The sequence below is a fragment of the Canis aureus genome, chromosome 18 (assembly GCF_053574225.1).
Source record: "Canis aureus isolate CA01 chromosome 18, VMU_Caureus_v.1.0, whole genome shotgun sequence".
NCBI lineage: Eukaryota > Metazoa > Chordata > Mammalia > Carnivora > Canidae > Canis > Canis aureus.
Genome location: NC_135628.1, coordinates 44,213,476 through 44,228,712, shown reverse-complemented (window position 1 = coordinate 44,228,712; position 15,237 = coordinate 44,213,476). Strand labels below are relative to the sequence as shown.

The 15,237-nt window shown below is 41.6% G+C and overlaps 1 protein-coding gene across 10 annotated transcripts in view; it reads left to right on the top strand.

Annotated features, from left to right (window-relative positions):
* Positions 1 to 15,237, top strand: part of CDK14 (cyclin dependent kinase 14) — a 721,053-nt gene that overhangs the window by 558,308 nt on the left and 147,508 nt on the right. For all 10 annotated transcript variants that reach the window (XM_077857033.1, XM_077857032.1, XM_077857025.1 and 7 more), the window contains one exon: positions 13,250 to 13,313. In XM_077857033.1, the coding sequence (XP_077713159.1) occupies positions 13,250 to 13,313 (64 nt within the window). The remainder of the gene's footprint in view (positions 1 to 13,249; positions 13,314 to 15,237) is intronic.

Sequence of the window (15,237 nt, the reverse complement as noted above, 5' to 3'; positions counted from 1 at the left end):
AAAAAAAAAAACACTTGAGAATCCGCTTTAGCATTAATCTCTAGCTGATTCATATATAACCCACAATGCATAACTGTCATAATTTCTAGTTTTTAGAAAATAATTGGCCCAACATAGCATTGATGCATAAGTGCATTGAAATATACTGTGAACTTAACTAGTTCAGAATAATCTAAGCTGGTGCTGATGAGGCTAAATTAACACCAGTTTAGAATTTAAACTTAAGAATAACAGCACTTGAAATTTATGACCAACTTGTTATAACATTGGAGATGAACCCAGAGCTCAGAACTCTAGCTCTCTTGGTGTACCAGTGGTTGTCAGGAAGATCCAAAGTTGTCAGAACTTGACTGGCAACCATGCTTCCTGTCATGATGCCTCATTTTCAACTCTAAGTAATTTACTAATTTTAGATCGTGAATACCAAATTTTGGCATTAGTATCCTAAATACCTGTTCTTGACCCACACTGAATCTATCAGGAATAAGCAGTCCATTGGAAGGTGAAACTATGTAGTGTTGATGTCAGTTGCCAAGAGAGTGGGATGGGAATGTCTCCTTGACCCGGAGTAAGCCTGTGGGGCCTGTTGGACCCAGAGTTTATTATGAGCACCGCCCTTTATCAGGGACTGTCTCTTCCATATCTGTATCCTAGTTTCTGGCACAGTCTTTGGCAATAACAGGTTCCCAGTAACTTTTTATGAATAAATATGTAATAATGTACACATGTTGAAATTATGGCTAAAGCACAGTTAAATAGTTAAATTGTAGAGTTATATGGTTAAACTCTAGTTAATTATAGTTACATAGTGTTTATGCAGTTGGAAAAACTATAATAAAATACTGCAAATGTAGCACCTTCTATAGAACTCCCTTGACCTAAATTTTTAAACAGCCTTCCGGCCAGTTAAGTTACCAGAGGTTTAGTTGTAACTCACACATTCCTGCATACCCCATTCAAAGCTCTAAAAATAACAGCCTTTTTTTGGAACAGGTAAATGTATAGATTTTCTCAGGTAGGCAGGCTCTGACCTACATCCATCTAATACAGGCACAGCCTTACTCCCAGTCAGCATGTAAGGCTTTGTCCTGCTCACCCTCCTCCTCCTCCCCAGAACTGCAGCCACAGCAACATAGGAGAGGGGGTGCCTCCCTTCCAAGCCCTCCACCATTTCCAGGGGCTCTCTCTGATCCCCCACTCGAAGTGCAAGAAGGTGTCTCCATGAAAGAAGCCAACATGTAGTCAAGGGGAGAAGATCCAAGCCTGTCGCCTGGCAGACACACCCTGCGGGCAGCCTCCAGACCCCACCTTGCTGTTGCTCCCCATCAACCAGTGCAAAAAATGCAGAGAAAATAATTCCCTTTTTGACCACCCCCTACCCGTTCCGCTGGAGTGTTTGTCACTTCTCCCAAGTCACACAGCCCCCGTTTAGTTCTTGGGCTCGGTCTCCATCCCAGCATCTCCCGGGGCTCGGAAGCCTCGGGCCGGCCTGTCCTTCCTGCTCTGACTGGTGTTGCTGCCTCAGCCTAGGGTTTGAAAAGTCTCAAGGGACCAGTTCCCTGTCCTGCTCCCTGGCTGCCTCCCTAGGAGGAGAATTGGGACATCCACACTGGCTGGCATTTGATTGCGAATGCTCTTGTTTCCGCCGGTTTGGCTGTTTTTTGGTTTGTTACAAATATAACAGCGTCTCGTGCACCAGCCCCATGTAGAGAAGCATTTCTTTGGGAAGATATTTTGTGAGTCCCAAGCAGCTATCAAACTATTAGAACACAACTGCATTTTAGGTGCCAAAATTTAGTTTTTGTTTTATGGAATTTTATAGTCGTAAAGGAAAAATAAGATGACTGCTATAATGGAGTTTTCTTTTCTGAATCCTGGGCGGAAACTGGTAAACAACACAAATGCTCATCAGTAAGAGTGGATGAATAACATTCTGTTAACATTACAGTCACAAGAGTTTGGATGAATCTTAGCAATATAATGTTAAGTGAAAAAAAAAAAAAGATTCCAAAAGATTAGCTATAGCATTATATACTGAATATAAAATGTTAAATAATTAAAATAAAAATACCTTATAATCTTTATAAAGACAGTAAAGTTACATAAAAACAAAGGGTAGAGAATAATGGCCATGATTCAGGATGGAGCTTGCTTCAGGTAGGCATGGCCAGGTAACTGCACAGGGCCTGAGCTACAGGATCAGATGTGGCTGTTGTTAAATAACCCAGTTCTTGTTCTGGGCCATGAGCTCATAGTATGTTAATTGAAACAAAATTCTGTGCACTAGGTTTAAAGAAAGAAAAAATATTAAATACATCCTTTTCTTTATTGCTTTTGTCAGGTTGGAATAAGAACAAATGACAAAGTCGGCTTTCTTAGTAAACAGCTCTGTGGGACTATCTTTGACTTTGTAACCAATCTAAGTATGTCCAGTAGTAGGTCAGCAGAAGCATGACAGCCCTGAGCCAGTGAGGTTGTTCCGCTGACCACTCAGCTTGGGTCTGTTGGTCTTTGCTGCTCTTGCATATGTAAATTGCTTTAGGAGTCAACTGAGATGAATCAACAGTCCTATTAATAATGTGCTGGCATCTAAGTGATAGGGTGGGAAGGGCACCAGGTTGTGTCCTGGTTCTGTTTTTCTTTTCTAGGGCAACCTGGCCAGGTCACCCTTCTTTGCAGTAGCTTTTTTCATCTGCAAAGTAGCTAGTATTGTCCTACTGGGTTGATTGCAACTAATGAAATAATAGGGTGAGAATGCAAACAGTAAAGCAGTTTATGTGAAGTTATTATTGCTGCAAGTGGACATGTTCCCATAGCTTTTTCTGTTCACTTCATATTTTAGATGTATAAAATATCCATTTTTAGTATCATGTATAAATAATATTTTGTAAATGGTAATTTTACTCCGTAGTAGGCTGAATAAGGAACACCTAGAAATATTAGACCTTAATCTCAGGACCTGTAATTTTACCTTATTTGGGAAATAGGTTTTTACAGATGGGATTAAGTTAAGGATCTTGAAATAGGAAGATTATCCTGGATTATCCAAATAGGCCTGAAAGGCAGTTATCAGTGTCTTTGTAAGAGAGGAGGTTTGATACAGAAGAGGATAAGGCATCTTAGAGGTGGAGGCAGAAATTGGAGTGATTCAGCCACAAACCAAGAAGCTGAGAGAGGCCAGAAAAGGATTCTACTCTAAAGCCTGGAAGGATAAATAAATAAATAAATAAATAAATAAATAAATAAATAAATAAAGCAAGCAAGCAAGCAAGCAAGCAAGCCTGGAAGGGAGGGTAACCCCATTGACACCTTGATTTCAGTCCAATGAAAATGATTTCCAATTGCTGACTCTGGAACTTAAAAGTTCTGTTCTTTGAAGTCAACAGGGTTATGATTATTTGTTTCAACACTGACAGAAAACAGATACATTCGCATTAACACATTCTTGTAGGAAATGTGATTTTCTTTTTTTTTTTTAAGATTTTATTTATCCATTCATGAGAGACACAGAGAGAGAGGCAAAGACACAGGCAGAGGGAGAAGCAGGCTCCACACCGGGAGCCCGATGTGGGACTTGATCCTAGGACTCCAGGATCATGCCTCGGGCTGAAGGCAGGTGCTAAACCACTGAGCCACCCAGGGATCCCGAAATGTAATTTTCTAAAACACACTTGAGGATGCAAAGTTTCATAGTGTTAGAAATCTGTTCAGTAGCTTTGTTGCTTTTAATTTTAATTTAATAAAAATGAATATTTAAAACACACCAATTTTGAAAGCAAAAGTTACAGTTTTGCATCTTCATGTCTCCCAGTAATGAGCACATTGCTTTGCACACAGGTGATGCTCAGGAAATAGGAAACCTACTTTCATTCGAGAAAAAGAAAATGATCATCAGTTTGGAACTGTGGTATGTGTCCTCTGTGACCCATACGTGTGTGTATGTATCATAGAATTTTAATTGGCCTCGGGGTTGCAGCTGAAGTGAAGAACGTCAGTGAATTATTGTGTTTTGACTATGATTTTCAGAAATGATTCGGAGCCTGTTTTCATTAGAAACACCTAGGTTACGAGATTTTTTTTTTTTTTAAGATGTTATTTATTTATTTATGAGAGAATAGAGAGAGCGGCAGAGACACAGGCAGAAGGAGAAGCAGGCTCCATGTAGGGAGCCCAACCTGGGACTTGATCCTGGGTCTCCAGGATCACACCCTGGACTGACGGCAGGCACTTTAACTGCTGAGCCACCCAGGCGTCCCAGGCTATGAGATTGTTAAAGTGAGGATAGGAGAGTCATGTGCGGCATGAGCTTGGAGGCATAGAACGCAGAGCCAGTCTCATGCAATCATTGCCAACTGCAGTCGCTCCTGATACAGGTGCCCGTACCACTGCACTGGAAACTGCCTACAATCTCCCCCCTTTCCAAATGCTATTTAAACAAATAATCTTACCTAGTGCTCTGGATAAAGGTACCTGTGACTAGAATTTCCTCTCTACCGTTTGTGCTTATTAGGTTAAAAAATCTAGTTAGCATGTACTCTTTCAAGCAGCGTTTCTCACATTTCAGTGTTCATATGAATCACCTGGGGTTCTTACTGAGTTTATATTCTGATTCATCAGCTGGGGAGTGGACCCTGAGCTGCTTTCTGCAGGTGATGCTGATGCTGCTAGTTCGTGGACCATGTCTTGAGTCCCAAGGCTCCAGCATCTGGCCCTCCTGCCTCCAGGTCCCTCTCCCTGGGTTCATTTTTCCGCATTTTGTGCTGCTGCTTCAGTCAGCCTCGCTGTATGGCATCTGCTGGGCAACATCGCCCCCCTGCAGCCTCTGCAGCGTCCACCCCCGGGCTCTTGAGCAGCGTGCACGTACCCTTCACCACAGCTCCCACAGTGCGCATCGGGGACTGACAGTCCGAAGCTGTGTCACAGTAACGTGGCTCAGTGAAAAGAAAAGACGTTGAGAGGAGAGTGGAATCCATGAAGGAGTCAAGGTTTAGGGAGACAGGGGAGAGACATAGGAGAAAGGGAGGAGGGGAAAGAATGAATATTTTGTTGGAGGAAAACATCTTTTAAACGGGCTGCTCCTGGTGCAGAATTTTTCAGTGAAGAGCATTTTCTGGAGTAGTTTCAGATTGATTATTTATCCTCTAATTTCTCTAACAGCCAACTGCTTGTTTTGTTCATTTATCTGCTAGAAATCTTTTGGGGCCCTTTGGGTCCAGGCCGAAGACTTAAAACAAAATCTATAAAGCATCTAACTAACCTGAGGGCCTCTGAGAGATTGCCTGGTTAGTTTGGGCTGGTCAGTCCCAGCCCTTGCTGACATTGGAATCACCTGGGAGCCTTAGACAATTCAACATACCCAGGCTGCAGCCTCGACCGGTTAAATCAGAATCACTGGGGTGGGTCCCAGTCCTTACTGTGTTTTTTAACCTGTGGGGTTTGTTTGTTTTTGTTTTTTTAAATGCCTCCCAGATGATTCCCCTGTGCAGCCAGGCACCACTAAGCCAGAGCTTTACCTTCTGGCAGGTGAATTGAAGTCCCTTTGAGTATAACTCAAGGAGCTGTCCTTTATTTATTTCGGTTCCTTCCCATCTGAACCCTTGCCGTGTTGAACTCTGCACGGTATTTTGGAAACACCATCGCTTTTAATCTAGCAGTTGAACCACTGATTAAATATTCAAGCCTCTTTCTGAAGCCCGGGGCAGCTTTTCATTTTCTCAGTGTAGTGGCTCCCCCTGCTGGCCCTTCTCAGTAAAGGTCGCTGCTCTGCAGAACCCCACTGCTGGTTCTGGGCTCTCAAACACAACCGACCCGGAATCACGGCATCTTAAAGCTGTTTTTCGACAGCTTGCATATGATCCCGTATGCAACCTGTATGCCATTGGCCATTGCCAAAAATGAACAGTCAAAACGCTCTAACCCTTTATCAAGTGGCATATAGGTAATAGGGAATGATGGAAGAGAGGAACTATATGTGTGTGTGTGCATACACATATATACATGCATACACATACCACATACATGCATGTATTTGCTTATCATGCTACCAGAAAAGATTTTGGTATCAGCCATTGATTGTGCTGATTCCCTCAAAATAATTATCAATACATACTTTGGATAGAAAATAGGGAAAGAAAGCTTTCATTCATATCTTCTCTACTCTCCTTCATCTAATCCTATCCTTTTCCTTATCAACTCACTTCTTATCTGCCCAGTAAGTTATAATTATTTCCAGATAAAAACAAAGGTAGATGTAAATGTATGACCTCATCTTGTCATGCAAACTGTCTGTTGTAGTGTTGTGTCAGAATTTTGCCACAGATGACCCTTGTGTCAGTGCAGGCAGAATTTGATCCTTATTATATCTAAATGCAAAATATGATGCAGCCCAACCCTTAGCTGTGATTAAACCTCATAAGGCTGCCATTCCAATCTATACAGCTCTGGTCATTACAGTGCCCTTCTCTGTTGTATATTAATATCTTGACCCGCTGGCCCTTGTGTTCCATCTGACTCAGCACAGCATAAGTTAGTCCCCCAGTGACATTGCAATACTTGATCTATTCGAGCTGATGTCACAAGCCATTTCTTTCTCATCGAGGGTAGACATTTCCAGCCCATCTCATGGGACAGAGGTCCACCACCCCCTTTCTGGGTACATCCCATAGAAGACTGTATTATTTATATTTATCCCTCTTCACAGGCAGCACATGGTACTGACACAGCAATCCTGATGTGCTCTGACTAGTATGATTCAGTGATTTCCTCTTTATTGTTTATTGCTCTGTAACAATATTATCACAAACTTAGCAACTTAACACACAGGGCCTGTGGGTCAGGTATCCAGACACGGCTTATTTGGTGCTCTGCTTCACTTTCTTATAGGGTTACAATCAGGGTGTTCAGCTGGGCCTTCGATCTTATATGAGTTTGGCCCGGGGAAGGATCCGCTTCCAAGATCATGCAGTTGTTGGCAATTTTCAGCTTCTTGCAAGCTATTAGACTGAGGGCCTTACATTTTGCTGGCTGCTGCTAAAGCCACCTCGTTTCTTGTCCTATGACTGCTTGCTTCCTCAGAGCCAGCAAGGGAGAGGGTCTCCAAGATGAGAGTTGGCATCCTATACAATATAATCACAGAAGTGCAGCTCATCATGCTTGCCATATTCTATTGGGTAAAAGCAAGTCACTGATCCATCCACAGGCAAAGGGAGGAATGTAAACAGCAGGAGGCAGAGATTATGGGACTATCTTAAAGCCAGCCTACCTCAATCTCCTTTCCTTTCCACTGGGTGGTCTCACAGAACTTGTACTCTGCTAAAAACCATGAATCCTTGGTTACACAAATTGTTGCCTGCCAGTTCTTTCCATCTCCGTGAATAGAACCTAAGTCCTAGACTTCATGTTTATTGCTATTAGGTTTCTTTATGTTGGGTCCAGCCAGTTGTTCCTACCTGATTAAGTATATTCTTTAAGCCTGGCTCAGCCATCAGAATATTACACATCTTTTCTATTGTGTCATCTGGGAATGGAAGATGTTCTTTAAGTCACTCATGAAAATGGTGAAGAAGTTAGTACTTAGTACCTAGCATGTGTATTGGACGGGCAGAGGGAAGAGAATGAAGAGTCCCTGTCCCTCATATCCAAAACTTCCTTCTGGAGTGTGGTCAATCAGCTATGAATCATTTAACACCAATCTGAGCTGCACTGCTCTTTCTGATCCTCCTGGGAGCAAGATGGTGCAGCTCTTAAGAGCCTAGTCTTTCTAGTCAAACCAACCTGATTTTGAATTCCAGCTCCACCCACTATTTTTCTCGATCGAGAGTACACAGGCAGGTAAGAGTTAGGAAGTTCTGCTTTTCTGTGGCTCATCTTCGAATTTTATAGCATCTGTTCCAGAGTGCAGGCAAGCTCAGGTCTGCTGAACTTCTTCACAAGTTTCATTTAGGACTTCCCATAAAGAATCTTCCTTAACCCAAAGTAGTACAGCTATGAAGCAATTATTGTTTTAGAGATGTAAGGGAGGACTTATCAGAGTTTCAGTTTAAAAATCATCAAAGTTGTCGGGTAGTTCTCCGTTTCCTTGGATTTGTTGCTAAGTTGGCTTGAAATCACCAGCACTGGCCCAGAATGCCCATCTCATCAAACTGAAAACCCTCAAGTGAGGACCAGCACATTCCACATCACTGCTTTAGTACATACTAAATTTTAACTGCCAGTTTTATCTGCATTTGATAGGCCAGCGTTCCTCTCTGCTGGAATCTCTGTGAGAGACTCCTCTGACCCTTTGACCCAGGAAAACTATTAGTAGCCCTTGTTCTGCTTAAACCAAGGGCATTCTTCAGGAAAAGCCTACAGACTCTTTTTTAGCAGCCTGGGATTGACTAGAAAATGTGATAATTCGTGGAACTGTTAATAATTTGGAAGGGTAAATAAATATTTCTTACAAGCCCTAGTTCTTGAGCTCTGAGTTTTAGAAGTTTACAATCCACTTTTCTTCTGTTTCTTATAAAGTAGATGTTTCAGCAGAGAGACCCTCTTTTTCTGTGTCTTCCTCTGCTCATCAGAGGCTGACGTGATTGGTGGGATCCATGCCTTATGGGTCAGTGAGGAGGTAAGCCCAGAAGAGTGTATTTGGGGTCACTAACTCTTGGTTCATCAGGGTCAGGCGGTATAAACCTCTACTGAGGTGAGATCATCCCATGTTTTTCTTAACAGATGCTAAAAGTCCGGGAAATCACAGTGACACCCATCTGGGAACTGTGTGTGCAAGAGTATAGGGAAGTAAGATCATTTTGTAGCTTGTGTTTTGGCATTTGCTTTCTATTACCATAAATATGCTAAAGAGTTCCAAATGTTTTTCTCGACTTTTAATCCATCTCCTGAGATCTGTATCTCTGTTTCCAGCTGCTCTTTACACATCCCCTATCTTGATCTGCAGGCCTTTCTACCATTGAGTAGATCCAGAATTAAACTCATTGCCTTGCTTTATCACCTACATTCTTGATTTTTAGCTAATAACTTCTTATTCCCTACAAAATGACTCTTACATGGTAAGGAACACATTTTATTTTTTAAGATTTTATTTATTTGAGAGAGCATGCACACCTGAATGGAGGCAGGGGCAGAAGAGGGGGGGGGGGGGAAAGCAGACTCCCTGCTGAGCAGAGAGCCCAACACAGGGCTCCATCCCAGGACCCTGGGATCATGACTTGAGCTGAAGGCAGACACTTAATGGACTGAGCCACCCTGGCACCCCAAGAAATACATTTTACATCATGACTCCTAAAGCACACATATACATGTACACACACAGATACAGCATGATAAAATTTTCATAAAACAACATGTATCTTTAACATGTATGTTACCTTTGATATTACTTGTTATTTTCATCTTTAGAAAAATGCTGAGGTCAACACTCTGCATGAAATTTACAGCCTCCTGGGGGTCATGTGACCTGTAGTCTGAGAAAATTTGAGAGAATAAAATGCATTTCCCATTTATTCAGTCCCTGGCCCTAACCTCTCATAACCCAGTGATGCCAAACTTCAGCCTGTAATCCAGGATGTCATTCGTGCACTCATTCAACATGTACTGAGTGCATATTTGGTACCAGGCACATAGTAGGCACTATGGATCTAAAGATAGGAGCACCGTGGCCTCCACTTTGAGGTCTGCAGTGCAGTGCAGAGACAGACCAGTAATCTAACAATTGTAAGGCAGTCAGTAGGTCCTGTAAGAAGTCTGTACAAAAACCTGAGAGATTATGAAGATCACAGCATGTAATTTGGACCAGGAAGTCTTTTCGGAAAGGGTGGCTCATGAGCTAAAGCCAGAAGAGATGGGAGTTAACCTGGCCAGTTGTGGCCAAAGCATTCCAGAAGAGGAAACCACTGTGAGAAGGCATGGGGGGGCATGAACAGCATGACAGTTTGGAGAACACAAAGTATTTTGACATAGCCTTTCCTTTCTTTTTTCTTTTTTCTTTTTTTTTTTTTTTTTTTTAGGATTTTATTTATTTATTCATGAAAGAGAGAAAGAGGCAGAGACACAGGCAGAGGCAGAGGGAGAAGCAGGCCCCATGCAGGGAGCCTGATGTGGGACTCCATCCTGAGACTCCAGGAGCACACCCTGGGCCGAAGGCAGACACTTAACTGCTGAGTCACCCAGGTGTCCTTGATATAGCCTTTCCTTAAAACCAGAATTCTCTGCTGTCACTACCCACCCCCACCCCTGTGCCCCTTTTCTGTACTTGGTCAATTACTTAGTGTTCCCTCTGCCATGTAGCTTTCTCCCTAGCCCCAGGGAGACTCAGGCACATACCTACTTAGGGCTCTCACCTCCCTCTCACCTCACTGCTGTTGAAGGCAGCCCATCGCTACCCCCTTCTCATCTGCCTCGCAGAGTGGGAGCACCTCTAGGCACAGCCCCAGTCTCATCCTTCTGTCTTATGTTATGAACACAATAAATGTTAACCCAGGTGAAACAATAAGGGAATAGGGAGAGGTACCGGCCATAGGTACAGGTGTCAGGTGAAGCTTCTTTTTTTTTTCTCTCTCTTTTTTTTTTTTAAGATTTTATTTATTCATCAGAGAGACAGAGAGGCAGAGACACAGGTAGAGAGAGAAGCAGGCTCCATGCAGAGACCCCAATTCAGGCCTCGATCCCGGGACTTTGAGATCACACCCTGAGCCGAAGGCAGATGCTCAACCACTGAGCCACCCAGGCGTCCCTCAAGTGAAGCTTCTTGAATGACTGTGTAGAAGACATTTTAATGTGTCATAGCATACCTGTCATTTTAAGGCTGAAGGCTGCCTTGGATATTAACCTACCTGTTTACAGATGTGGGACTACATTTAAAATGTTAGTGGAGCTATTTTCTTCTGCCCTGTTGTATTTGCAAAAGATCAGTTTTTACTTTTAGAGAATATATCTTTTACTGACCTAACAGTGTCTTGGTTAGGAATATATTAGACAATTAATATAAATGAAAATCTGACTTTAGAGACAACGTACACCCACTTTCTGCCATGCACAAGTAGCCTATCATCTGGAACCATACGTTGAACCCAGATTGCCTTCTCAAAAAGGCTTTCACAGGAAGAAAGACTGATTTTTTAAATTCTTCTTTCCCTTTGCTCATTTTCTACCCACATTGTATTTCTTGTGCAAATGGTCCAGGAGTTGTAGGCAGAATATGAGGTGTGGAGTCTCATCAGTCGGTGCTAGGATAACTCAAAAAAAGGCTTACGTACTTTTTCTTTGCAGGTGACTTTTATGAGACGGCCATGATATTTGATAATCATTTGGAAACAGAACACTGGGCATGGATGGGGATAGTGCCTATGAAAAAGTTTTGCTAACACAAATGTTGTAGAGACAACTAGTCAGGATAACAACCATACCTATACTAGGAGTGAGAGAATGATATTCAAGTTCTGGCTGGACTTTCCATGGTTTATAAAAACTTCAGAGGGTCTATGTCATGTGTGATAGATTGCGATCAAGTTATGATTTTGAGCTGAAAGGGCCTGCCTTTAGTTGCTAAAGTCCTTCACGTCTTTCATGCAAATTTCAGTGGAAGCTCAAAGTGGAGCATTCCTCAGATGAGCTGTGTGCACTGCCCGCCAACCTGGTTGTCTCCCTGTCTTGAAATAATAATCGGAATTAGTGAAAAGAAGAGGAAGTGCCTTTTGTAGACACTGCAGTGGTTCACATCAGACAGTGTCTCTGTCTCCCTTCCTATCTTATAACCCCTTCACCAGCCCTCTTGTCTGTCCCCTCACTTCCCACTCAGCCCACCCGTATTGTGGCCTTCTATTAATGTTACTGCTGATTGTGCTTGCAAAATTCATTAGTTACAATGGAAAAGAATTGTCTTATCTCATCCCAGAACCCAGTGGGGAACATAATGCATGTATTTAATCCTGATTCACCAGAGTAGGAAGCGGTGAGGGAAGCCCTCAGTGTATGTGTGCCACTCTTTGTCATGACAGCCCTGTCCCCCTAGTAAATAAACACAGATAATCAAAGCTCTGCATTTCCTTATTGCATAGTGGTACCTGCTAACACTCAAAGTGATTATGCTTAATTTCCTCCTCTTTTTCCAGCTTCTGGCTTTTTCTCTTGCCCTTTCTAACCTATTGGACTACACATGTTGGTCCATCATAGTTTGAATTATATACAGCATGTGGCACCAGATTCTCACACATGGCCAGAGCTGCCCTGCCCTGACCCTGTTTTCTAGGGGTACTTTGAGTAATACCTACTACTTGCATAATGCTTACTCATGCCAGGTAGTGTTCTCACCACGAATGAGGTAGGTGCTGCTGTCACCCTCAGTTTACAAATAAGGAGGTCAAAAGCTCGGTTCAATGAGGGACCTCAGTGAGGTGTTTGCTTACCCATGGTCACATGACCAGTAGGCAGGGAAGCAAGGTTTTGAACCTAAGGAGTCTGTCTCCAGGATCTGGGCTCTCAACCCTCCAACTCCGCTGTTGATTGGTGATTTACCATGACCACGGAGTATAACAGTAACCTGTGGTACAACGGCATGTTCACATGGGGTGAACCCAGTTCTGTATGAACTGCAATTGCCCTTTAATTCCTTTACCCAGATCACATGTTGCCGTGGTAAAAAATGAAACAGCGAAAGAAGGTGAAAGTGTGAATGAAGAAAGGAAAAAGTGTAGGAAGGACAGTATTTGGGGATGAGGACATTCTAAGCCACATAAAGATGTTACCTGAAATGAGCAGTATGGCTAATAGAGACTGAGCAACCCAAGCTGCCTGTCCTGCTTCTCTGAAACATCGTGATGCTCAGACAGAGGATGCGGGGGAGGCAATGACAGAATTTGCAGAACTGTTAAATGATGAGACATCTGATGCTGGAATAAAGGACAAAGCTCATGCAAGAATCATGAGGGACACATACATACTTGATTCAGTTCCATGGAGATGACAACTAATCGTTGGAAGTCCTACACCCACTTACTAAGTTTGGAGTTGATAAAATGCAGCAGATTTCCCTTCCTGCACTCAGCTGCATTTGTTAAAACGCAGACCTTCATCTTGGGTGGCTCTTTAGCTTTTAGTTTGGGGTTTGTTTTTACTGAAATAAAATCCCTGGCACACGATCATGGAAAAAAAATCCAGAGTTTCATCATATGCAGTGTACTGTTTTCTACACTGGAGAATTTTGAGTGCTTTGGAAATAATAAGTCTGTTTCCACAATTTCCTGCTCTCCACTAGGTTCTTGGAACGCCAAATGAGGACACGTGGCCTGGAGTTCATTCTTTACCACATTTTAAGCCAGGTATGTTTCATTAATTACAAATGACTAAGCACTTCCTATATGGAGAGTGAATATATGCATTTTCCTCTCAAGCTTATATATTATACTTTGAGAAATTCTGGTTAATTGCCATTGTATACTCTACCTATTAGTGGAATTGTCCTTTGGTTTTTACAATTTATTTGTCGGTAAGATAGAAATAATGACATTCCTCGTGAGAGGTTTTCACCTGGTGTACCTCATTTGACTGGCTAATAATGTAACCATATCATCATCAGTAAGACTACCATCCATGTTTATAACACAAAATTTGAATCAGTACTATGATCTACCTGTGTGACCTCTTGAAACAATAGTATGAAAAATGTTAAATTGTAAAAATGAAAACTTTACATTTTAATTTATTTTTTAAAACTAGTGATATATAGTCCATTAGTTTGAGTTTAAACAAAAAAAAGGTTCTGAGTGTCTTTTGTACAGCATGCTGTCTTTTTTGATATAAAATATTTAAACCTCTAAACAGGAAAATCTGAGAGAAAATGCAGAACTTTTCAAACAAATTGTCACTTTTTCCTTCACCAGTAGGTGGCAGTCAAGAAACTTTCTGTTTAATTCTGCTTAGAATCTGAAATGCGGTAATTTAATTTTTATAGGAGAGATGAAAGGTTTGGAATTGGAAATTTAATAAAAATCAATGGAATGAATTACTGTAAAATTATTCTTGTTTTATTTTCTTTTTTTCCTGTTACAAAACATGGGTTATAAAGTGCAGACCCACATAACATTACTGAAAGGGATTTTTATGGAAGATCTAATAGCCCATTATTTTATGAGGGAAAGAAAGCTATGAATAATTTCTGTTATGAGCGCCAAGTTTATTCTCTTACCCCTCTATCCTCCTTTGGGGCACCATCAGGAATAAATTATCAATCCCAAAGAATGACTGGGTTGGGAAACTATTTTTATTCTTAGTTTTTTTCTCCTGAACGTGTACAGCGTGCTGAGAATTCTTCAATCATCCTGGGCTCCCCCAAGGACTCTTTGTACTTTTACTGAAAATTTTAAGTAACTTCTAATTTCTGAAAGACTATAGAAACTTAACAATTCAAGATGGATATTTTTCTTCTTTTTTTAACCAAGCAAGGAGCACCCTCGAACTGCTCCAGCTATTCCTAATGGAGTCTGAGAACACAGCTCTTGGTAAATGTCCCAAATGTGGGCTGTGAAAGAAGGTTGGCTTCCCCATGTTAGCATCTAAAATCTTAGATCCTAGGAAAATAAAATAGAGGAGAATCTGAAAAGATTTGAAATAAAGTGAGATGCAGAGAGGAACAGTTAAGACCGTTGTTTGGCCTGCCAGGGCTCTGCACCAGAAAAGATGGAGTAATATGTTTATTTTTGTGTGAATAGAATTAATCTTCATCAACAACAACAACAACAAAAAATCTTCATCAACAACAAACAAAAACATTTATTAAACATGTTCTGGAAAGTACTGCAATGTAGTACAAGTTGTAGTGCAAGTTAAGCTAACAAACTGGAGACTTTATGAGATCAGGGACTGTGCATAGTTCATATTTTGGTGTTCAATAAATATTTGTTGCTCCGAATTATACTGAGTGTTTAAAACAGATCTTATTTGTACAACTTTTCCGGGGTAGGCATATATAAATTAGGATATATATGTTTAAGCTATTTAATATTATGTACAAGTGCCATTACAGATACTTAATACATAGAAGGTAATGGGGGACCAGAAGAATGACACATTTACATGGTGAACAGCATGGGTACTGACAAACAAGAAAGATATTCCAGGCAAAGCTTGGGGCTTATGGATAAGAGTAGATGTGATAAATGCTTCCTGAGTTAGCTTAAGAGGAGCCAAGGGGAGATAAAGTAATAGACTGAGGCAAAGGAAGCAAAGCTATGAGTTCTTTCATGC